A 25391-nucleotide genomic window follows, 5' to 3' on the forward strand; every position below is an offset into this window, starting at 1 on the left:
TACCAGTGCACAACCCCCACTGGCAGGGTCCACTAAGTACCAACGTATAATCCCCATTGATAGGGCCCACTGAAACATAGTTAGGCTGAGAGCATAAATCCGATCTGTATCAAAACACTTTTGTATCATAATATATCATAATTTTTCACTGAACATGTGCATAATCGACGTACCATAATATTTCAAAAGCACTTTTCTTTCAAAACATAATTTCATAAATCATGCATAATTTCAGAGAATAATTATTTATTTTCAGAATAAATATGAAATATCTCGAGAAGATGATTCATTACTTACCTTTTACAGAGCACTGAATGAATAGATCGACTAACTTCTAGGAGATTCTTCAGTGCCTATGATCCAAAATTATATTTTTACATTAATTTTAATTCAAAATTAAATCTAAACAAATCCTAAATCAAAACCTCACTTGGAATCAGACTCTTCCCTAAACTCGATCAAAATCATCAAAATGAAGCCTTTCACTATGCTAATCTTAGAAGGATAACTTTGGAGAGAGAAACAATCTAGAGAGAGAAAATTCTAGAGAGAGAAAGTCCAATTTTAGAGAGAGAAAGTAAGGGTTTAGACTGAAAGAAGAGAGAGAAGAGAGAGAAACTCTCCCATATTTTTATTTTATTATTTATTTTTTTTTTCTTTTCTTTTCCTTTTTCTTTTCTTATTCCTCATTCCTTTTTCCTTTTTTTTTCTTTTCTTTTTCCTTTTTCCTTTTCTTTTTCTTTTTTTTTCCTTCCTTCTTCTACTTCTTCCCGTGGCCTCCCTGGGTGAAAAAAACTGAAATAGGGGACTACATGGTCCCCTCATACGATTGGCCGACCGGTGATCGCCGGCACAGGAATGGTCGGTGGCCGGAGAAGAGTGCACCGCCATCCAAGGGTCCCAAATCGGTGGCCGGCGACGACCACCGGCATCCGAAAATCAAAAAAAATCGAAACCTCTCCCATGACAAAATCCGATGACTCCGATCACCGACGAGCGTGCACACCAGCACGAGAAAGAAGGGAGAGAAAAGAGGAAGAGAACCACATGATTACCTCGAGCTCCGGCGACCTCTCCGGTGAGGAATTGTGGCGGACACAGTGACGATTTCTGCGAGCGATTTCCGACGATCTTCGCCGTTTCACTACAGGATTCTTTGGTAGGAAGAAGAAAGAAGGGTCTCCCCTTTAAATAGAACCGGAGGAGAGGAGACTCCTCTCCGATGAGGTTTCCGACTCCGATTAGGAGCCGGTCAGGAGAAGAAGACTCCCCTCATTTTTTTTTTTTTTTTTTTGGGCTAGGTTTAAGGCCCAATGGGTCGGATGTTACATTCTTTCCTCCTAAAAATAAATTTCGTCCTCGAAATTTTTCTTACCTGTCACCATTGTATTGGAAGCCTGTGCATTCTGTTGAGTAAGCGCATAAACTCTTCCCAGGATTTTAGAAATCTGTCCACCACCCTTATGTTGTCCTTCATAAGTTCTTTGGCCAACTTGATTTTCAGTATTTAGCGGGCAGCTAGCAATTTTATGATCCATCTGACCACATTTGAAATAAGCACCTGTATTCCAATAGCAATTCTTGTCTGCATGATTTTTGCCACATCTGGAGCACTGCTCACCATCAATCTGTTGAGTCTTATTATCTATTGCTCCCTTAGCTGAACTTTTGATGTTTTTATTATTCTGCCCTTGTGTATCATTTGATTTTGCTCTCTTTCTTTGCTTTCTTTCCCTTTCCATGCGTTCTTCATTGACTTCTCTTTCAATTATCAGTGCTTTGTTTACCACATCTGCATAAGTTGTCAATTCATATGGAACCACTTGTTTTTGAATCTCAGTTTTCAGTCCCATCTCAAACTTGTGAACATGTTCTTGCTCACTATCCACTAATCTCGGAGCAAATTTTGCTAACTCTGTAAATTTTGCTTCATATTTAGTCACACTCATACCCTTTTGCTTCAAATAAATAAACTCTTGCTCTTTCTGGATCTTTATACTCCGAGAAAAATACTGATCGTAGAATGTAATCCGAAATCTTTTCCAGGTAAGTATTTCGCTATCTTGTTCATACTTGCGCTGTAGTCGCTGACACCAGTTGTGTGCTTCTCCTTGTAGTAAATAAGCTGCATATCGAATCTTTTCTTCATCAAGACACTCTTGGACAGCGAAGGCCTTCTCTATCTCCATTATCCAGTTATCACAGCCTTCAAAGGTTCAGTAGTCCCCTTGAAAGCTGGAGGAGCAAGCTTTTTAAATTCTGAAATGTTATTCCGTTGTACTGGTTGCTCTCCATATTGTGGTGGTGGATGCTGATATTGTTGTGTATCTCGTTGTATCTATTGTTGTTCAAGCATTTGCTGCTGTATTTATTGTTGCGTTTGTACCATCCTGATTAGGGTATGCATTAACTGAGCCATATCTGGTTCCTGACGTGCTCTCGAAGTACTCCCATTAAGATCTACGACTCTCTCCTCCTGAGGGGTGCCACTGGTCAGATGGGGAGTGCTACCATCCTGTGGTTGTGATGTCTCTCTTGCAATTCCTTGAGTAGTTCTTGTCATTCTACGGGGAGGCATGATAACCTTGTAGTAGTAAAACTTTATTAGATTCATTTATCTATTTGTTAGGATGGGTTTATTATGATGCTCATACTTTAATGTCCCAATATTCTAATGTTTACCCACCTACACTCATACTATATCTAATTCTGTGTCATAATTTATCCACTTATGCTCTGATACCATATTAATTGTCACACCCCCGGCCCGAGATCGCGAGCAGGAGGTCGCGGCAACCGTCGCATACTTATGAAGAACTCTCTCCATAAGCATGCAAGGCATCTCATCACGATATCAATGCATTACAGCGGAATAAATTCAAATAATTATTATTCAACTTTAATTCAAGTAATTAAATCAAATATCTTACATCCAATAAAATTTTACTAAAAATAAAATAATAGATCTAAATTCAATGAAGTTGACAATGCTAAATCTCATCTCTAAAAGTTCTGTCCCAATATTTTTTTCCACGCTCGTAATTAATTATCTGAATCTGAAAAATAGAAAGAAAGGTAATGAGCTAGATAGCCCAGTAAGTAACAAATATCTCAACTAGATATTTCAGATATTATATAATTTTCAAGAACAATGCTACAAATAAACATAAAAATATATTTTATGCTGATTTTATACAAATCCAATCTTTTCAAATATTCACATATAATATAATCATAAATCCGATTCGATTCAAAACACTCGTAACTCAACAGCCTCGACTATGACCAACGTTTAACCCCCATTGGCGGGGTCACTGAATACCAGCGCACAACCCCCACTGGCAGGGTCCACAAATATCAGTGCACAACCTCCACTGGCAGGGTCCACTAAGTACCAACGTATAATCCCCATTGACGGGGCCCACTGAAACATAGTTAGGCTGAGAGCATAAATCCGATCTGTATCAAAACACTTTTGTATCATAATATATCATAATTTTTCACTGAACATATGCATGATCGACGTACCATAATATTTCAAAAGCACTTTTCTTTCAAAACATAATTTCATAAATCATGCATAATTTCAGAGAATAATTATTTATTTTTAGAATAAATATAAAATATCTCGAGAAGATGATTCATTACTTACCTTTCACAGAGCACTGAATGAATAGATCGACTAACTTCTAGAAGATTCTTCAGTGCCTATTATCCAAAATTATATTTTTACATTAATTTTAATTCAAAATTAAATTTAAACAAATCCCAAATCAAAACCTCACTTAGAATCAGACTCTTCCCTAAACTCGATCAAAATCATCAAAATGAAGCCTTTCACTACGCTAATCTTAGAAGGATAACTTTGGAGAAAGAAATCCATCAAGAGAAAGAAACAATCTAGAGAGAAAAAATTTTAGAGGGAGAAAGTAGAGAGAGAAAGTTCAATTCTAGAGAGAGAAAGTAAGGGTTCAGACTGAAAGAAGAGAGAGAAGAGAGAAAAACTCTCCCTCATTTTTATTTTATTATTTATTTATTTATTTATTTTTTCTTTTCTTTTCCTTTTTCTTTTCTTTTTCCTTTTTCCTTTTTCCTTTTTTTTTTCTTTTCTTTTTCCTTTTTCCTTTTCTTTTTCTTTTTTTTTCTTCCTTCTTCTACTTCTTCCCGTGGCCTCCCTGGGTGAAAAAAAAACTGAAACAGGGGACCGCATGGTCCCCTCATACGATTGGTCGACCGGCGATCAACCGACACAGGAATGGTCGGTGGCCGAAGAAGAGCGCACCGCCATCCCAAGGGTCCCAAATCGGTGGCCGGTGACGACCACCGACGTCCGAAAATCAAAAAAAATCGAAACCTCTCCCATGACAAAATCCGGCGACTCCGATCACCGGCGAGCATGCACACCGGCACGGAAGAAAGGGAGAGAAAAGAGGAAGAGAACCACATGCTTACCTCGAGCTCCGGCGAGGAATTGCGGCGGGCACAGTGACAATTTCTGCGAACGATTTCCGACGATCTTCGCCGTTTCACTTCAAGATTCTTTGGTAGGAAGAAGGGAGAAGGATCTCCCCTTTAAATAGAACCGGAGGAGAGGAGTTTGACTCCTCTCCGATGAGGTTTCCGACTCTGATTAGGAGCCGGTCGGGAGAAGACTCCCTGCGGGAGTCTTCTTCATTTTTTTTTTTTTTTTTGGAGCTGGGTTTAAGGCCCAATGGGCCGGATGTTACACTAACTTAGGTAAGGAAGGACAGGGATTGTATCTTTTGCACGACAGAAAAATTCAACTTTTTCGCATGAATCCACCATTGAATTGTATCATAGTCGTTTCAAAATTTATGCATGCAGATGAATGTAGGAGTTCAGAATGCTTTATGATTTGGATATATCATAAAAAAAAAATTAATTATTTTTCATGCAAAAGATACAACCCAAACCCAATAAGGAACTTCTATCGTTCCCTGCAACCTTGAACTGAGAATAGTGAACAAATCACAGCAGTGTCCGGAGCAATCTAAATTTCGACGTCTCCATGGATAAAATGAAGCACGTCCATGGGGACATGCATCAGCGTTTGTGGGAAAAAAAATGCATGTCAACCTGACCTCCTCTTCTTCCATGCAGCAGCAAAGCATCTCAGTAAATAGCTTGAGAATCTTGTTTATCACAAAAAAAAAAAAAGCTTGAGAATCTCATCATACCGACCTACTACTACAAGGCACGCGATCGATAACCAAGGTGAGGTTAAGAGCTTTGGCTTTGGATTCTTCTTGACTAAATAAATGACACGGTCCGTACCCAACCCGTGAAAGATTACACGTCATGACAAGACGAAGGGATTCCAATCTAAAATCAGCCACGTTGACCGGGCAAGGTTCAAATTTTTGCCCACCATCGTTAAACCCGTTTTGCGCCGTGAGCTGATCCGGTCCGGTAGGCCCGGGGTAGACACTTCAGTTCAGGATAACTCTTTGTCTACATTGTAAAAGACTGAAAAGACTCGGGCCACAGACCTTTCCAATTCTTTCATCTTTTTTCTCCTTTCTCCAGAGATGTGGCACCCAGAAATATAAGTTTGCTTTTGCAGAGGTGTACGCTATTGTAGCTAAATGGATGCAGGGTAGCAGGTAGGGAATCCTTTTGTTACCGGGCCTGCAGCAAACATCAGCGCACTACCGGCCATCCTCACCCCGGGGACCACAATCCCACTTACTGCAGGTGGACAAGATTGTCGAGACATTATGTACTGAAAGAGGCTACATCAGTTCTCTTCCACGAATGCTATAGTCGCTACTTTTTGTTCTTTGATGGTGAAAGAACGTAGGAACAGGCCCATGGGAGAGCACATTGGTTTATCCCTCCGGTTCAGGTACATCACTAAGGGCCACAGTTCATGATACAACATGAGACGATTGCTAATGGCTACCATGTATTCTGCTTCCAACTCATATATCCCGTGAGAGACATGTCGATGGTGCCATCTATCTAGCCTTCCTTTTAGCTATTCAGGTGCACGTCGCATTCACAAGCTTCCTTGGTACTTGGTCCATAAAGGATTCATTTTAGCAGACAGCTCATATAAATTAGGTTGGTGGTTTTGCCGAAGTGATGAAATGTGAAAAATCATTTATACTTTGTTCAATTTGTTGGACAATTCAAGCTGAAAATTAAAATGGAAGAAAGAACAGAGAAGTCTCCACTTGTGAAGGTTCAGGATTCTGGAATTGCATTATATTATGAGGAAAAATAAAAATCAAATTCATAAGCAAACATTCAAAGCCACAAGGTGTAAGATTATATATTTGAAGAGCTCAAACAGAAGCAGCACCACAGATTAGAGCATTGTAATTCTTTGTTTAATCTAAGAAAACCCTAAGATACAAGAATGTCATTTGGTGCGACTTTTTGAAAGTATTCTGTTGGTGGAGCATGAACTAACTGCAAATGTTTCTAATACACAAAAGGTAGTATCCTCCATGGAACCATCTTGCAGTACTCTGCCCAGACTTCCTTGTACTTCTGCGAACACCTTGCTTCATCTCTCCTCTCCCTCCATATAAGTAGAATAAGAAGGTAGATAGGATAAAAGTACGGAATCACAGAACTGCAAGAGAGATTAACTGTTACTTGAACTGCAACTATCAAGAACAATATGCAGATAGGGAGGGGAAAAAATCACCTCGCCCCACATGGCAAACTGAAAGAAAGTGCCAGCAGCAGATCTCCAAGGTAATTGCAATGTCTTGCAATACCCCTACAAAAAGGAATTAACACATTGAGAGTAAAGTGTGAAACCATGTCTCCAGTTTTAGCATCATATCTGGATCACAAGTGTCCAACACTATTAATATTTCTCATAGTTGCATCCACAATACCATAAACAATGTGGAAACATGGTTGAGTGCTGAATGCCAAATGGATAGCCTCAATGATGTCAAAAAAGTCATGAACTTATATTCAGTTAAGCTATTTTAAAAACCACACATTTTGCTTTCAAATGCTCAACTGAAGGGTTGACAAGTACCAGTTTGTTCATGGAAAAGTTATTTTTATAATCATTAACCTACCATGTTGACCATCTAACCCTAATAGCTTAAGCTAATATGGAAAGGATCAACAATGTATATCAGGCTTAACATCTATACTCACATATAGCCCAAAGCACCCATCTGGAGATATAACTGTTGGATGTATGTCTAAGAAGCTAATACGGCTGACACATTATAATAATTCTAGGACACAATTTTATATTTAAAACATTGATTTGATCAATAAAAAGATAAATTTTATTTTCATTCAAATGTGATGTGTGTCCTTGAATTGTCCATAGAATTAATACTTTCGATACATATTCTCAATGTCTTGAGAATTAGAGACATGTATAATCAATTCCTAAATGCTCTCGGTCATAGTATCATCATGAGAACAGTGATCGATCCGGATAGACCGGCGCATAGATCGCTTCTTTCAAAATTGATGAGTCTCTAGTCTACAGTGTAGAGACACTGAGCGACAAATATGAGTAGCTGTTAAAGAACAACTAGTACTGAACGTGACCATACGAGAGATCACTTAGATTTCTACTCAATCATCAGTGATCGTCTCGATGTTGTAGTTGTGTGAATGATTCTTTGACCTATGATGGTACGGTTGCTCACAGTGAGGTTGCTGGAGTTTTATTGATACATAAACATGATCTCGTTAAGATCTTATAGTAGATGTTGGTGACAGTTGGTCCACTATAGGAGTAAGATGCGCATCTAGATGGAATCTATCAATCTTGATAGAAAGAAGTAGTCCTATGGGATTTGAGAGGCTAAGTCCAAGAGTCTGTGACCACAACAGTATGATTGATGGAAAAGAGTTTCCATGAAGATCATAATTAGACTTGAGCTAATCTAATCTATCATATGACTGATGATGAGATTTGACGATTTATCCATGACCTGCCATCTAGTTGGAACTTACGATAGAAGACTGAATCACATGTAAACTACACCTTAAGGTTCTATTTCAATTTTACTGGATCGCCACTACATACTGCTAGGTGTCACTGATGGATTATGAGAGCTCATTAAGATTGCTCAGGATCAACAATCCTTAATGAGTTAGATTGCAATGGTTTCGATCTATTGAAAAGAATTTCAATGATACTCTGAGATCATGATATATCTGACTAGCAGATAGAATTGAACCTATGAGATCACACAACAAAGAGATTAAACCTAGAATAAGCAATTGGGCTTATGAAGTCTCAATTGGATTTAGAAAAATCTTATTGGATTCAGGATAACCTTGCTAACACAAGCTTGAACCCAATTTTTTCTTTACACTTGAATTACTTATTTGATAAGATTAATTCGAGTTAATTATCTGCTAATAACTAAATAAATTAGATTTATTGGACTCCAATTGCTGAGTGCCTAGGATTTTGGATCATATGCACTAAGGGTTCAAACCTTTAATCAAATTTCTTGATTGTTTGCATAGGGTACCACTTGATTTGATCAAGTTGGGCGTGCCCACTTGATTGAGGGTGTGAAGGACTAGCTAGGGGGCATCCCATATTCCTATATGGCATGTGAGCAAGTGGACTAAAGGGCGCCAAGTGTTGGCACCTCATGGATCTCCTAAGGGTGGTCAAAGATTGAGAGATACAAGAATTCCTAATGCAAGTAGGACTTGTATTAAGAAGCTGTTTGGTTTTGAATAGGATTCAAATCTTTTGCCTATTTAAAGGATCCTTTTCTAAGGGTCTTATCATCATAATTCTAGCAAGCTCCAAGCCTCCAAAAGCCTCCCCATGCCTCTCTCTCTTCTCCCTTTTAGTTCCAACGCCCAAGCTGGTTGGGCGTCCTCTATCTCCACACCCAACAGGTGCTTGGGTGTCCTTCTTGGTGGCTGATTTTCAGAGCTTGATTACTGCATAACCAAGGGAAGAAAAGCAAGAAAAGAAGAGAAGAAAAAGATCAAGAAAAAGATAAAGAGTTGATCGCGATCCAGACTTCATTCAGATTCATAGGATAATCATTCTTGAAGAAGAAAAATCAACATTATAAAGAGCTATTCCAAACTGATCCTGAATGGATACCCGTAGAGGTCGGACACTTACGCGGCTAAGGAAGAACCTACCTTCTTTTAGATCCAGATTTGAAGAAAAAATTACGAAACAGATATGTGATTCGATCACATATTTAATTTTAGCATAAAATTCAACATGTGTTCAATTTCAGCATATGATGTAGATCCATGTGTTCTTTGTTTTATGCATGCATGATTTAGATTAAAAAATATTTTAATTTTATATTCTGCTACGTTGTTTAGAAAAAAAATTAAAACACATATACATGCACTCTACACAAAATTCTAACAGTGATATCAGAGCTACAGATTTCATATGCATAAAATTGATATACATATTTTTGAAAAGAATTTCAAAATCTGATTTTAATTGATTCATGAGATGTATGGATGTTTAATTTGAATCTAAAATTTATTTTAAATTTAATTTTCAATTCATATATTCGATATGCAAAGGCATGCATAGATCTAAAATTTATTCTAGATCGATTTCTAGTTTATGTGTATGTGATATATAGATGTATGCATAAATCTAAAAATTATTTTGACCTATTTATGATTCATATATGAGATATATGATTGCATATTCAGGTCTGAAAATTAATTTAAATTGATTGATGATTTGTATATGAGATATATGATATCATGATAAGATCTGAATTTTGCTTAGATCTGAATTTTACATACATATATGAGATATATGCTTGTATGTTAAATCTAAAACTTAATTTCATGATTTAAAATTTACCTTTCATGCAAAGAATTTAGATCTGAAATTTGTGTTTATGCATGAAAATTTTGATCATGGATAAATCAAAAATTAGATCATGTAATTAGATTGCATTTAGGATTTTTGATTTGAACATAATAGATCTAGTTCAATTAAGTAATTGATTAAATCGAGTCAAATGTTGATTAGGATTAGATCAATTAAGTATTAGATCATACAATTATGGTTGATCGAATCGATTAAATTTCATATGTAGAATCGATTAAACTAAAAACCTAATTTGGCTCGATGGCTTGAACCTGATTCGCTTGAGCTAACCTATTGAGACCAATTGACTTATTGATGTCTAAAACAAATAATTGAGAGATGATTATTTAATTGATTTTGTTCACTGATCTGACCAATTTATTGATGTCAAAGGAAAGCAATGGAGAGACCCTCACCGATCTCTACTTATCTGATCAATTTGAAAGATTGAATCTTGAATAAAGTTGCTTGGCAATTTGGTTTAGTCCATACCAATTAGATCGATCATATGATGACTGATTAGATGAAACCTAAACCTAAACCTCTCCATAAATATTAAGTCCATAGGTCTTCCATCATTGTAGATGTGCGGGCATGCTACTGGTATTGATTGTTCTCGACTGGTTACAGTGGTTTAGTTGCACCAGGTTGAAGTGGTTCAATTGTACCAGAATACGCAACCACTCTATTAGCAAAGAATTGCTCCAGGGTAAGGATGAGATTGGATCCAATAACTATTAGGTAGGGACCCAATGATGACTTTGTACCTGCTTATGAACGATGGGTCGAACTTAATTAAGAAGTGCGGTCAATAACTGATAGTGAGCCCACATAACTTAGAGACCAAGTCGTTGCAACATGCTTAGAGAAGTATTTGGGCAAAAAGTTGTCCACGTATTGGTGTGCATGTTACCAATAATTGTTAAGTGAGGTGCATGGCATTGGTGGGACCGCAGCATCAACTAGAAATCCAGTTGTCACGTTAGGTTTTTCACTTTCCATCCGAAGTGTTGGGATCCAAAAAAATAATGGGAGTCTTTATGTGCTTCTTAAAGTCCCTAGAACATATATAAAATTTAAAGTACAAAAATCTAACTTGAATCTCTACTGTCACAATTAAACCATGTCAGCTTCAAACTCTCTAATCCGCATCCTTGAGTCTAATCGTTTGATCGGAACCAATTTTAAAGACTGGCTTAGAAACCTCAGGATTGTCCTGACTTTTAAAAAATTAGAACATATACGCGACCAGGACCCTCTAGTGTTACCAAACCATCCTAGTGCTGAGCAAAGAGCAGTATATGAAAAGTGGATGGATGAAGACAATCGGATTAAGTGCTATGTGCTGGCTTTCATGTCAAACGAGTTACAAAGCCAGTATAAGCATATGCCCATTACCAAAGTTATGATCACTCACCTACAAGAGTTGTATGGTGAGCAAAGCCGCACCGCACGCTTCGAAGTATCTAAGAGACTCTTCAATCTAAAGATATGCGAAGGGCAATCACTCAATGATATTTTATGACAGTGATCAAGAATATTAAGGAGTTTGAGAAGCTCAAACTGAATATGCAAAAGAAATTACAGATGGATTTGATCCTTCAATCCCTTACAAGTTCATATAGTCAATTTATTGTAAATTTTTATATGAACAAACTTGATTGCACCATACCCGAACTGATCGACATGTTAGTCACTGTTGAGGAAATGTTGAAAAGTTCAAAAGGAACTGTCTCACTGTGGAGCGGACTTCTTCATCTAAGAGAAAGTCTTGTTGGAAGAAGAAGAGTAAACCCACGAAGAAGCAGAAGAAAGAGAGCAAGCCAAAGAAGGACATTCCCATGAAGGCTGCAGCAAAGGAAAAGTGTTTCCAGTGTGATGCTGATGGCCATTGGAGGAGGAACTGTCCACTCTACTTGGAGAGCCTGAAGACCAAAAGAGATGACAAATCTTCAGAAGGTATGCTCATAATTGAATCTAACCTAACGGCTTCTTCTACTTCTAGCTGGGTGTTAGACTCTGGTTGGAGTGCTCATATATGTACTTCAATATAGAGTTTTATAGAAAGTAGGAGGTTGAGGAAGATGACATTATCCTTCGGATCGAAAATGGAGCAAAAGTTGCTGCAGAAATCGTTGGCACTTATCCTCTTCGATTACCGTCGGGATTTAAATTAGATTTAAAAAATTATTATTTTATTCCTATACCTAGTCAAAATTTGATTTTCATATCTGTGACAGTATAAAATGGCTTTGATTTTAATTTCAATAAAAATTTTTGTTCCATTTATTTACAAAATAAATTAATTACACGTGATCTTTTAATTGACAGTCTTTATCACTTGCATGTTGATGCGAATGTGATTTAAACAAGCAAGCAGTAAGTGCCGTGGGTCAAAAGAGACCTAGAGACAAAATTAACCAAAAGTACTTGTGGCATCATAAACTAACCATATTAGAGAGGATAGGATAAACAAACTGAAAAGAGATAAAATCTTTGGCTCTTTTCATTCAGCGTCGTATCCAGCTTGTGAATCTTGCCTTCAAAAAAAATGACCAAGTTATCCTTTGTAGGATATGGAGAAAGGACCGCTGAGTTACTTGCCCTGGTACACCCCGATGTGTGTGGACCATTTGATGTGCAGATCGGAAATGGTTATAGCTACTTCATCACCTTTATCGATAACCTGTCATGGCATGGATATGTATATCTGATAATACACAAATCCAAAGTCTTTGAAAAGTTCAAATAATTCAGAAACAAAGTAGAACAACAAACAGACAAACCCATTAAGATTCTTCAATCTGATTGAGGAGGTGAATACCTTAATCGAAAATTTCTGAGATATCTTAAAGACAACGGCATAGTCTCTCAATGGACTCCTCTTAGAACACCTCAGCTCAATAGGATATCCGAAAGGAGGAATATGACCCTATTATATATGGTAGATCCATGATGAGCTTCACTGATTTACCCTTATATCTTTGAAAAAATACTTAGTTAACTGCAATTCACTTATTGAATAGGGTTCCATCAAAATCCATTCCTACTACATCATATGAGATATGATACGATAAGAAGCCGAGTCTAAGATTATCTAAAGACTTGGGGATGTCCAGCCTATGTGAAAAGACAGATGGCTGATAAATTAGAAGATAAATCTGTAGTAGCTTATTTTATAGGATATCCAAAAGAATCAATAGGATACTACTACTTTCCACAAAATCACAATATGATTATGAGTCGGAACGCCATATTTCTTGAAAAATAATTTATCCAGGATGCTGGCAATGAGAGATTAGTTAAGCTTGAAGAAAGATCTCTAATGAGTAAAGAGCTATGGATCCTCAAAAACCCATTATTCATAAGCAGTTATTGATGTTCCTCCACCACCTCGTAGATCTAATCGGATCTCCCGTTCTCCTGAAAGATATATGGGTATGCTTTGGAGAAAGTAGAGAAAATTTCTTTATGGGAGATAAGGATCATAGAGATGATCCTAATACTTTTGACGAGGTGATGTCTGACATCAATTTTGAAAAATGATTAGATACAATGAAATCAGAAATTGACTCAATGCACTCGAATCAAATATGGACCTTAGTGATCCACCTGAGGACAGAGTACTCATTGGGTGTAAATAAATCTACAAAAAAAAAATAAGTGCAGATGGTAAGATACAGACCTATAAAGCTAGGCTCGTGACAAAAGATTATAGTCAGCAGCAAGATATTGACTATCTGAAAATCTTCTCGTCCTAACCACACTGAAATCCATTCGCACTCTGCTAGCTGTTGCAACTTATTATGATTATGAAATCTGACAGATGAATATGAAAACTGCTTTCCTAAATAAATATTTTGAGAAAGATATCTATATGGAGTAGCCTTTGGATTTACATCAGGTGATGGTGATCACCGAGTTTGCAAGCTACAAAAATTCATATACGGATTAAAGCAAACTTCTCGAAGTTGGATTCTTCATTTTGATGAAACGATCAAATCATTTGATTTCGTCAAAAATGAAGAGAAACCTTGTGTATACAAGAAGATCAGTGAGACCGCAATAATATTTCTCGTATTATACGTGGATAATATTCTTCTCATTGAGAATGATATTTCCATACTGATCACGGTCAAAAGATGATTTTCCAAAAAATTCTTCATGAAAGATCTAGAGGAAACATCCTATATTCTTGGAATAAAGATCTATAGGGATAGATCTAAAAGGATGCTAGGCCTATCACAAAAGCTGTACATAGAGAAAGTGCTGAAGAGATTCATCATGAAAAATTCTAAAAGAGGACTTTTACCTCTTAAGCATGGTATTCATCTTTCCAAGACGATGTGTCCAACCACATCTGAGAAAGTTCAACACATGAGTAGGATTCCTTATGTCTCGACCATAGGGAGCTTTATGTATGCCATGCTGTATACTCGACCTGATATTATCCTTGCTGTGAGTGTCACGAGCAGGTATCAATCGAATCCAGACGAGAACTGGATAGCTGTGAAAAACATCATGTACTTGAGAAGAACTAAAAATTTGTTCTTGATCTTTGGAGGAAGTTTTGAGTTGCGAGTCGAGGGATATACTGATTCAGACTTCATGTCTGATCTTGATGATAGAAAGTCTGCATCAGGATATATGTTCGCATACAATGGTAGCGCAATTAACTGAAAGAGTTCCAAGCAACCCATCATAGTGGATTCGACTACAGAAACTGAATGTGTCGCTGCTTCAGATGCTACAAAGGAAAGCTTTTAATTCAAGAAGTTCATCGTGGAGCTTAAGGTTATGACATCGGATGCCATACCACTTTATTACGATTATAATTAAGCCATAGCACTTGCTAAGGAGTCGAGGTCTCATCAAAAATTGAAGCACATCAAGCGGTGATTCCATATCATATGCGACTATCTCGAAAAGAAATATGTCAATGTGCGAATAGTAGACTCCACAGATAACGTGGTAGACTTATTGACAAAGCAATTGATCCAACCAAAGATGGAAGTCCACTTTGAGAAGATGGAACTTAGATTAATGGCTAATTGACTTTAGTCCAAGTGAAGATTATTGGATGTATGTCCTAGAAGTCAATACGACTGACATATTGTAATAACTCTAGGACACAATTTTGTACTTAAAATATTGATTTAATCAATAAAAAGATAAATTTTATTTTCATTTAAATGTGATGTATCCTTGAATTGTTCATGAAATTAATACTTTCGATAATTATTCTCAAGATATTGAGAATTAGAGGTATGCATAATCAATTTCTAAATAATTCCGATCATAGTATCATCATGAGGATGGTGATCGATCCAGAAAGACTAGCGCACAAATCGCTTTCTTCAGGATAGATGAGTCTCTAGTCTACAGTATAAAGACACTAAGCAATAAGTGCGGATAGTTGTTAGAGAACTAATACTGAGCGTGACCATACGAGAGATTACTTGAATTTCTACTTAATCATTAGTGATCATCTCGATGCTATAATTGTGTGAATGATCCTTTGATCTGTGATGGCACGATTGCTCACACTGAGGCTGCTGGAGTTTGACTGACATGTAAACATAAACTCGTTAAGACCTTGTAGTGGATGTTGCGATAATTGGTCCACTGTAGGAGTAGGATGCATATCTAGATGGAATTTATCAATCTTGATAGAAAGAAGTAGTCCTATGAAATTTGAGAGGCTAAGTCTGAGAGTCTATGACCACAATAGTGTGATTGATAGAAAAAAATTTTCATGAAGATCATAATTGGACTTGAGCTAATCGAATCTATCATATAACTGATGACGAGGTTTAACGATTTATCCATGACCTGTCATCTAGTTCGGACTCATCATAAAGAGACTGAATCACATGTGAAATACACCTTAAGGATCTATTTCGATTCTATTGGATTGCCACTATAACTGCTAGGTATTATTGATGAATTATAAGAGCTCACTAAGATTGCTCAGGATCGACAATCCTTGATGAGTTAGATTGGAATGGTTCCGACCTATTGAAAAAAAATTCAATGATACTATGATAGATATTATGGTATAGAGATCATGATATATCTCACTACCGAATAGAATTGAACGAGATTATGGTATAGAAATCATGATATATCTCACTATCGAATAGAATTGAACCTATGGGATCACACAATAAAGGAATTAGATCTAAAATAAGCAATTGAACTTATGAAGTCTCAATTGGGTTTAGAGATCATGATATATCTCACTACGAATAAAATATGAAATAAAAAATGAATATCTCACTATCGAATAGAATTGAACCTATGAGATCACACAATAAAGAATGTTGATGCAAAAATCCACCGACGTCGGAGAAGCTGGAGTCGAGGAGTCGCGGTCGCCGTCGAGACCTGCAAAGAAAGTCTAAACCGGAGTTGGAGGTGCTCCGGCAAAACCCTCGACGCTCAAGTCAGTTCTCTGCCTCAACAAGAATTGAGTGTTCGAACGAAAATTTTAAAGAGTTTTTAGATAGAGATTAGAGCTTAGAGAGTAACATATCTGGGGGTCTCCTTTTTATAGGCGAAGGGCGTAACAGATTGACAGCGACGTCTGTAACCGCCTGGTAGTGGGCCGTTCGGGACCATGAAGAGTTTGTTACGGAGAGTAGTGGAGTGGAGTTGTGGCCATCGCCGGGTCTGCCATGTGGAGCCTGTTGTGGAGAGTGGAGTGATGTCCGTTATCGTGACTTGCCAGAGCATGACGGAGCCGCGTGGGATCCGTTATAGGAAGTGGAGCAGAGTCGCGGCCATTACTGTGGCCTGCCAGAGAGTCCAGGCCTGTCGACCGAAGCTCGGTTGGGGTGTCTGGTGGAGAGGGGTAGCTCTCCGCTGAGAAGAGCTCGGATGTTGCTGGCGAGCTTTCTACCGTTGGGTGCCTTGGGCGCTAGTACTGCAGGCGAAAGTCATCTGCTGTAGAAGCTCGGTCAGGGGCTTTCTGTGGACGAAGTTCAGTTTCACGCAGAATCCGACAGAAGGTCGACCGGCAGTGGATGTCGGATGGCACTAGAGAGGTTCACCCGCTGGAGGGGTTCGGCTGTTGGAGCCAGTGTGTCGTAGGAGTTCATCTGGAATCTGTCCGCTACAGAAGTTCGGTCGAAGTCTGGTTCCCGTAGAAGTCCGGATGGGGATCATTTGTTGAGGAAGCTCGGCCGAAGCCTGCCTGCAATAGAAGTCCGGAAGGAATTCGTTCACAAGGGAAGCTCGGATGGAGGCATACAGTAGAAATCTGACGCGGACCGCTCGTAGTAGAAATTTGAAGTAGACCGCTTGTAGCAGTAGCTCGGAGTAGATCGCCTGTAGCAGTAGCTCGGAGTAGATCGCTTGTAGCAGAAGCTAGATCGTGTAGCAGAAGCTCGGTGTAGATCGCTTGTGGTGGGGGCTCGGAGTCCGGCCTTTGTAAGAATTGGATGAGTTCTACCTACAATGGGAGCTCAGGACTGAAGTCCAGCTCCCGTAGGAGCTCGGACAAAGTCTACCTGCAATAGGAGTTCGGGGAAGAAGTCCGGCTCCCGTAGGAGCCCGGATGAAACCCAGAAGGCGGTCGACCGCCGCAGAAACTTGGATGGAGCCCGTCCGTCGTGGAGATCTGCTGTTGGGAAAGTTCGGCCACTGGCGAACTGACGTAGTTCTGAAAGAAATTTGGATTGGAGTCGATCGAATCCTGTCGGAAAAGATCCGGAAGGGGTCCGGAGAATGGTTGACCCTTGTAGGAGATCGCCGATGGTAGAATCCAGAGAGTACTTGGAGCAGCCTGATGGACAACCAAAGAAGCTTATCGCTGGAGAAGCCGGGAGATGCAACAGGAGTTCGTCCGTCGAGGGAACCCGATCGACACTTGTGGAAGAAGCTGTGGGAGTTTATCCGTCGGCAGAACTTGAAAATATTGCGAAGCTCGACCGTCGGAGAGATTCGGAAAGATGTCGCCCAAGGTCGGACGTCGGCAGAGTCCCGGGAGGGTCACTCCTGGTACGAACTTCGGCTGGGGGTGTTTTATACCCAACACCAATCCCCCTACTTCCGAGTTCGAGTTTCGAATGAAGTATAGAGAAATTTTTACAGCGAAGTTGCCCCCTTGAATTCTGCGCGCGACCGCCCTCAGATATCCTGGCATTTAATGCGCGCATGCCGGAGTCTTTTCAAATCGAGGTGATTCAAAGAGACTTCGAATTTTCGCTGGAGCGTTGCTCTAGGTACGGCGCAATAATGGCCTTGCTAGCTGTCAGCCGCTTTTAGCCGCCTGCTGTGGCGAGTGGGACACGTGGCGAACATGGGTCGGCCTGGGAGATCCGCGATCATTATAGCGCCGGATCCCAGGGTCTATTTAAACCCGCCCTTCTTTCTCTGGGAGTTTCATTCTGCCTGAAAGTCCTGTTAGTGCCCGTCTTCTTTCTGAGAGCTCTGACCTTCCTCGGCGTCCGTTTTGGCCCTAGGTGTTCTTCGAGTCATCCCTGTCCCTGCATCTCTGCATCCTTCAGAGCAGCTTAGGTTAGTTCCAGAACTTTCGTTCCTTCTCTCATCATTTAGGTGTTCCTTCTTTATTTTTCTTCTGTCGCATTTCACCTGTCTGGTTCCCCACGGACCTTTCGTCTCTTATTTCTCCCATTTTTTTGAGATTTTTAGGGTTTTTACTTGAAATGTCTTCTGCACCTCCACCTCTAGCGGTTCCAGGAGCTCGTCTGCCTCAGTCCCTCAGAACCCTCATACTGTAGATGAACCCATATCTAGGCTGGGCCTCGTCCGTTTTTACGCCGGACGCCATTCCTTGTTCTCTGACTCCGGACAAACTTCTACTGATAAGGGTTCAGTATGGAGTTCCTCCGGAGTACGATCTGGAGCTTCCTGATCCCGCCGACCGGACTAGCACCCCCCCATCTGGTCGTTTCTGTTTGTACCAAGAGGCCTTCCGTGCTGGGCTCCGGCTCCCGCTTCCGTCCTTCGTCGTCGCTCTTTTTCATTTTCTAGACATTTCTTTAGCTTCAGTCACGCCGAACTCCTTTAGGTTTTTGATAGGATTCCTCTCCCTTTGCCATATAGTCGAAGTTCAGCCATCTCTTCCTTTGTTTAGGTATTTTTACACCTTCAAGCGTCACCCCTCGACAAAGGACTGGTGGTACTTCTCCCCCAGTTCGCAAGAAGGGGTTGCTGAAAGGTGCTCTCTCTTCTATCCATAACTGGAAGGGAAAGTACCTCTACGTCCAATGTCCGACCTTAAAGCTGGGATTGCCCTCTTAGGGCTCCCTGAGGACTCCGTCCGCCGGCTCCCAGCCTGAGGGAGAACGACCTTCAAGCCGCCCGGAAACTTCTTAGTTATCCAACTCCTTCCCTTCCCAACCTTCTGAAGAGCAATTTCTGTTCAACATCGGCTTGAGTCCCCTGGATCCTGCGAGTATTCCATCTTTCCTTTTCTTCTTTTCTTCTTCTCTTCTTCTTTTCTTCCTCTCCCCCTTCTTCTTTTTTTTTTTTTAACCATGCGTCACCTCTTTTTTCACTCCGTTGCTGATCTCTTTTTCTCTCTTTTTTTCTTTCTTTTTTTTTTTAGAATGAACGCCGAAGCAGCACGGATGCTTACCAGGGGCCTCAAGGTTCACAAAAGAAAAGGCGCTGCGGCCTCCGGGTCGGCAAAGAAGGCCAGAACAGAAGAGACGAGCTCGGCCACGTCTGCCCAAGCGGCCCTCACTGTCGATGTTCCTTCAGACGCCGAGCCCCCAATTCCCCGAGCCTCTTCGAGGAGTTCTCCCGCCGAGGTTCCCACTTCGGGGGCCCGCTCCGAGGAGGTGCCAGGGGTTGAGAGGGAGAGGAGAAAGAAGACGGTGGCCCGCAGGGTCAGCAGCCGTCGATCTGCCATCGAAGAATCCCACGGCTCCGAGGAAGAGCCGGTGGAGAATCCCTTTAATGATAGGGACCTGATAAAGCGACTAGTCGACGGGTGCGTCCTGCCCGAAGTCGTCCAGAGGATCGCTCGCGCCGATCCAGAACATCGGGTTTGGGACTCTCTGGGGTCCTTTCTCGAGGTAAACAGATTCACTTTCCTCCTTCCCCTCGCTTCTTCATTCAATTAACTTCTCAGCTTTCATTCTGACCTTCTGGCCGCCCTTGCAGATCGGGCACCAGCTCCTCGCCAACATCGAGGCGATGAACAAGGCGAGGAGGGACGCTATCCAGGCGGAGGAAGGTTGCGGGCCGAGGCCGCCCGCCTCAAGGAAAAGGCTGCCAAGGTAGCCAACCTCCAAAGGCACTTGAGAAAGAAAAGCAGCCTCGGAGGAGATGGTGAGGAAGGCGGAGGCCGAGGTCGCAAATTTGATGGAGCAGATTCCGGTTCTGATCTCGGAGGCCAGGGGCCAAGCGATGGAGGAGTTCAAGGCCTCCACTGAAATGAGGGACCTGAACGTCAAGTTCGGCCAAGATGCATTCATCAAAGGATTCGAGCTCTGCCAAGAGAAGATGGTCAAAAAAATTTCCGAGCTCGACTTCAGCTTCTTGGATAAGGCGTTTGAAGATGAAGCCGGACCCTCTCCTACTGCCGCTGCCACCACAGCCCCCCTTTCAGGAACACCGAGCTCCCCAACTCCTGCTTCGGAGGTCTGAGACCTTTGACTTTGTATTTTTCTTTCACTGCGATTTTTCTTTTTCCTTTTGTCTTTAGAGATATTCAATCAATAAAATTGGGCTCCTCCTTATGGGGAACTTCTCTTCTCTTTTCTTTTTTCTTTCTGCAATGAGCCGCGCCTTGACGTTTTGTCTTCCGATGGTAGTGTCCTGCCGAAGCGCTTCCCTTGCCACAGGGAGTTCCGCTGAGGTCCACGTCCGACATCTGAGGAAGAAAGTCCGTCATTTAACAAAAAGGTCGAGGGAGATGGAGGACGAACTTCGCAGGCTAAAGGAGAGCCACTCAGAGGCCACTGCGGAGGCCACCTATTTCCGAAACCTCCACGTGAAAGGGATCATGGATTACAGTCGGAGAAAGGCGAACTTCAAAGGAGCTCGAGGAACATAAGAAGCGCACCAGCGACCGATCTTGGGCTCAGGCTTCCAAGATCAGCTCTCTTGGAGCGGAGCTGTTGGCTGCACGGGAGAAGATCGACCAGCTGGAAGGAAGCTCGTCCTGGCTTTCAACTCGGGCCGACCACGACCGAGAATGGTCGAAGTTCTCCGACCTTCAGCAACAGCTCCAGAACGCTGAGGCGAACTATAATGCATACCGGGCCGGCTGGTGCAAACAGGTGGACGACTACAAGAGGAAGCTCAGGATGGCGACCGACGAGGTTGCTCGCCTTCAAAGGCAGTTATCTGAAGGAGCCCAGTTCGTCCCAGTTCGGGACCCTGACGAACTCCAATCCCTGAGAGGAACCATAGAAGAGCTATCCATCGCCCTTGGGGAGGGGAGGACCGAGCTGCTGCAGTTGAAGATTCAGCTGGTATACGAGCAGCAGACGATCAATGACGCGGAGGCGGAGTCCGAGGTCTTGAGAAAAAGGCTCCGAGAGGTGGAGAACGAAAGCCAACGGTCTCGTCGGATGTATCTGGAGATACTAATAAGGGAGAAAGAATTGGAAGAAAAAGTCGAAAGCTTAAGGCACTCCCTGATGACGGTCGAAGTCGAAAGTTCGAAGTCGGAAGAAGTCGGCCCCCTTAGGGCTCTTTTTGCCTTCCATCCTTCTATGTGTCCTCTTTTTCTGTTCTTGTCATTCTTCTCTTTTTTTTTTTTTTTTTTGGACATTCTGGGCTCTGTAACGTATACCTTGTTAACGAAAGAAAAAGGAGACTTTTTATTACCTTGTCCGCGCGTTGTGTTGGATTGTCATCCACCGGACTTCTTTCATTTTTTGTCTCATTCGATGTCGATGTTGTCCGAAGGTTCCTTATTCATTTTTACATTAGATCGTCGTTACCGAATTTCTTTTGTCTTTTGATTTGTTCGACGTCGACATCGTTTGAAGGTTCCTAGCCGTTATCGTGTTGATTTGCCTTTTCGTTCATGACCGTAGATCTCTCTTTCTCTTTCTCCTTCTTCTTTTTAAGTAAGGGTTCTTCCCAACTTTTTACGGGATCGCGGAGCGTAGAGGGGCCGTCGAGAAGGTTCTCTTTTTTCTTATCAAATCTTGAATAACCGGATCTTAGTTGGCGTCAGGATGAGGTTCTCCTCCTATCCCTGACGTAGTCGATTTCAGCTCAGGTTAGGACGAGGTTCTCCTCCTGTTCCTAACAGGACTGTGGGGGCACATATGGGCGTTGCAGGACCTCTACCCCCATCCGATCTAAAAGTAACCGAACCGTCGTTTTTGCTCATGTTAGGGCGAGGTTCTCCTCCTGTCTCTAACAGGGCTGTGGGGGCACATATGGGCGTTGCAGGGCCTCTCCTCCCATCCGGTCTAAGGAGAACAGGGCCTTCGACTTTGCTCATATTAGGGCGAGATTCTCCTCCTGTCCCTAACAGGGCTGTGGGGGCACATAAGGGCATTGTAGGGCCTCTCCCCCCATCCGGTCTAAGGAGAACCGGGCCTTCGACTTTGCTCATGTTAGGGCGAGGTTCTCCTCCTGTCCCTAACAGGGCTGTGGGGGTACATAAGGGCGTTGTAGGGCCTCTCCCCCCATTCGGTCTAAAAGTAACCGGACCTTCAACTTTGCTCATGTTAGGACGAGGTTCTCCTCCTGTCCCTAACAAGGCTGTGGGGGCACATAAGGACCGTTATATGAGCCTCTCCCCCCGTCCGGTCTTAAAATAACGGACTTTCAACTTTGCCCAAGTTAGGACGAGGTTCTCCTCCTGTCCCTAACAGGGCTGTGGGGGCACATAAGGGCCGTTATATGGGCCTCTCCTCCCGTCCGATCTTAAAATAACCGGACTTTCAACTTTGCCCATGTTAGGACAAGGTTCTCCTCCTATTCTTAACATGGCCGTGGGGCACATAAGGACCGTTATATGGGCCTCTCCCCCCGTCCGGTCTTAAAATAACCGGACTTTCAACTTTGCCCATGTTAGGACAAGGTTCTCCTCCTGTTCCTAACACGGCTTAGTTTTCGTTGTCTGAAGGGGTTATCTCCTGTCGCTACGGTCCATGCCAAAAGGGAAAGATATGCAAATCTGAAAGAATCTTGATTTAAAGTAAAGTCGTTAGTAATACATTTACAGATTTTTCAAATCCCATGGTCGTAGAAGGTCCGCTCTCCGTCGAGGTCCTCCAGAGATGGAGTTGATGATCCCAATTGGAGGCCGATCTCCAGGCTGCTCTTCCCTCCTCGACGGCTCAGGTTGTGGCAGGGCCCTTGGCCGATCCTCTCTACCCTCAGGCCGACATTGAATGAACCTGTCGAGCCGACCTCGTCTGATGAGCTCCTCGATCTCGTCTCGGAGTTGAATGCATTCCTCTGTGTCGTGACCGTGGTCACGATGGTAGAGGCAGAACTTGTTAGGATTGCGCTTCCAGGGGTGTGTGCGCATCCTTTCTGGCCTTGGGAGCTGCTCCCTGACCTCCATCAGCATCTGGGTTTTCGATGCGTTGAGGGGAGCATAGCTGCAAAATCTTCCTGGGGGAGAGCCCCGTCGAATCCTGCAGTCCGAGCTTCTCTGCCTGCGTGCTCGGGGAGGAGTCTGGGTGCGTTTGTGCCCGGGAGGAGTCCGAGAACGTGGCCGAGTGAAGCTCGGTCCTCTTTCAACTGCGGGCTTGCTGGAGTCGCCCGCCTGTCGCTCCTTCACAGCTTCCTCGTCCTTCAGCTTGAAGGCTTCCTCTGCTCGGGCATATCCTTCGGCCCGAGCCAGTAGATCGGCAAAGTCTCTGCGATACTTCTTTTCTAGGGAGAAGAGAAGGTCATTCTTTTGAAAGCCGCTCTTTAAGGCGGCCATTGCAACCGATTGGTCCAGGTTCCGGACCTCCAGGGCGGCGGCGTTGAAGCGGTTGACGTAAGCTCGGATGGATTCTCCCTCCTTTTGCTTGATGTTGATGAGGGACTCCGAACCTCGCCGGAGACGCCGGCTGCTGACGAAATGAGCCACGAACTAGTGACTCATCTGGTCAAAGGAGAAGATTGTACCCGACTTCAGTGCCGAGTACCAATTCCTTGCTACTCCCTTCAAGGTAGACGGGAAAGCTCGACACAAGATGGCGTCTGGCGCGCCATGGAGCAGCATCATGGTCTGGAAGGCCTCCAGATGGTCGACCGGGTCCGAGGTCCCGTCATAGCTCTTGAATTGGGGGAGCTTGAAGTTCGACGGGATTGGTTCCTGCATGATCATTTGAGAGAAAGGAGGGTCAGTGCAGATGTCCTTATCGTAAGCAGTGGGAGCGCGGCGGAGCTCTTCGATCCGCCGGTTCATCTCCTGAAATCTCTGATCCAAGAGGTCCTCTCGATTGTGGGCCTCGAGGATCTTCTGGTGGAGCGGAGGCAGGGACTCTCCGGGGTTTGAATCATGATCGGACGGAGGACTCTTCGCCTTCTGTTTTTCATTTCTGGGAAAGACAGGGCGGCTGGCCCATGTGGCCCCCCGGTCGTCGGATTCTGGAACTTGGCGACGCTCTTTCCAGCCGCACCGATGCCTGCGGCTGCTGCTGCATGGCCTGTACTGCTTCGGTGAGGCCTCTGACCTGTTGAACCAGCAGGTCAAACTGCTCCATGCCGAATGCCGTCACCGGAGGAGCCGGAAAATCGGAGATGAGGCCGGGGCTTGCGGAGCTCGCTGAGATCTGGCCGCGGAGGCCGTTGACCGCCTGGTGGATGCCCTTCGGGGAGGCATCAGGTGGAGATCAGGCAGGCAACCGGAGGAGATATCGGAGAAGATGACCGGAGGTGGTCCCGTTGAGCGCTCCTTTAAGAACAAAGATACTGCGAAGACACAAGCCCTTCCTCTAGCGCCAATCCTGTTGATGCAAAAATCCACCGGCGTCGGAGAAGCTGGAGTCGAGGGAGTCGCGGTCGCCGCCGAGACCTGCAAAGAAAGTCTAAACTGAAGTTGGGGGTGCTCCGGCAAGACCCTCCGACGCTCAAGTCAGTTCTCTGCCTCAACAAGAATGGAATGCTCGAACAAAATTTTAGCAGAGTTTTTAGATAGAGATTAGAGCTTAGAGAGTAACATATCTGGGGGTCCCCTTTTTATAGGCGGAGGGCGTAACAGATTGACAGCGATGTCTGTAACCGCCTGGTAGTGAGCCGTTCGGGGCCATGAGGAGTTTGTTACGGAGAGTAGTGGAGTGGAGTTGTGGCCATCGCCGCGGCCTGCCACGTGGAGCCTATTGTGGAGTGGAGTGATGTCCGTTGTCGTGACTTGCCAGAGCATGATGGAGCCGTGTGGGATCCATTATAGGAAGTGGAGCAGAGTCGCGGCCATTACTGTGGCCTGCCAGGGAGTCCAGGCCTGTCGGCCGAAGCTCGGTTGGGGTGTCTGGTGGAGAGGGGTAGCTCTCCGTCTGAGAGGAGCTCGGATGTTGCTAGCGAGCTTTCTACCGTTGGGTGCCTTAGGCGCTAGTACTGCAGGCGAAGGTCATCTGCTGTAGAAGCTCGGTCAGGGGCTTTCTGTGGATGAAGTTCA

At 42.9% G+C, this 25391-nt stretch overlaps 1 protein-coding gene across 6 annotated transcripts in view; it reads right to left on the reverse strand.

Moving 5' to 3' along the window:
• Positions 1-6213: 6213 nt before the first annotated feature.
• Positions 6214-25391, reverse strand: part of LOC105035969 (delta(14)-sterol reductase) — a 97872-nt gene continuing 78694 nt past the window's right edge. For 3 of the 6 annotated variants that reach the window (XM_073250501.1, XM_073250497.1, XM_073250496.1), the window contains 2 exons: positions 6677-6751; positions 6214-6601 (listed from right to left, as the gene is read on the reverse strand). In XM_073250501.1, coding sequence (XP_073106602.1) covers positions 6448-6601; positions 6677-6751 — 229 coding nt within the window. In that variant the 3' untranslated portion in view covers positions 6214-6447. The remainder of the gene's footprint in view (positions 6602-6676; positions 6752-25391) is intronic. The other 3 variants (XM_073250494.1, XM_073250498.1, XM_073250499.1) reach the window with 1 other exon arrangement.

The sequence above is a fragment of the Elaeis guineensis genome, unplaced genomic scaffold, assembly GCF_000442705.2.
Source record: "Elaeis guineensis isolate ETL-2024a unplaced genomic scaffold, EG11 Super_Scaffold_1000045, whole genome shotgun sequence".
In the NCBI taxonomy this organism is placed as follows: domain Eukaryota; kingdom Viridiplantae; phylum Streptophyta; class Magnoliopsida; order Arecales; family Arecaceae; genus Elaeis; species Elaeis guineensis.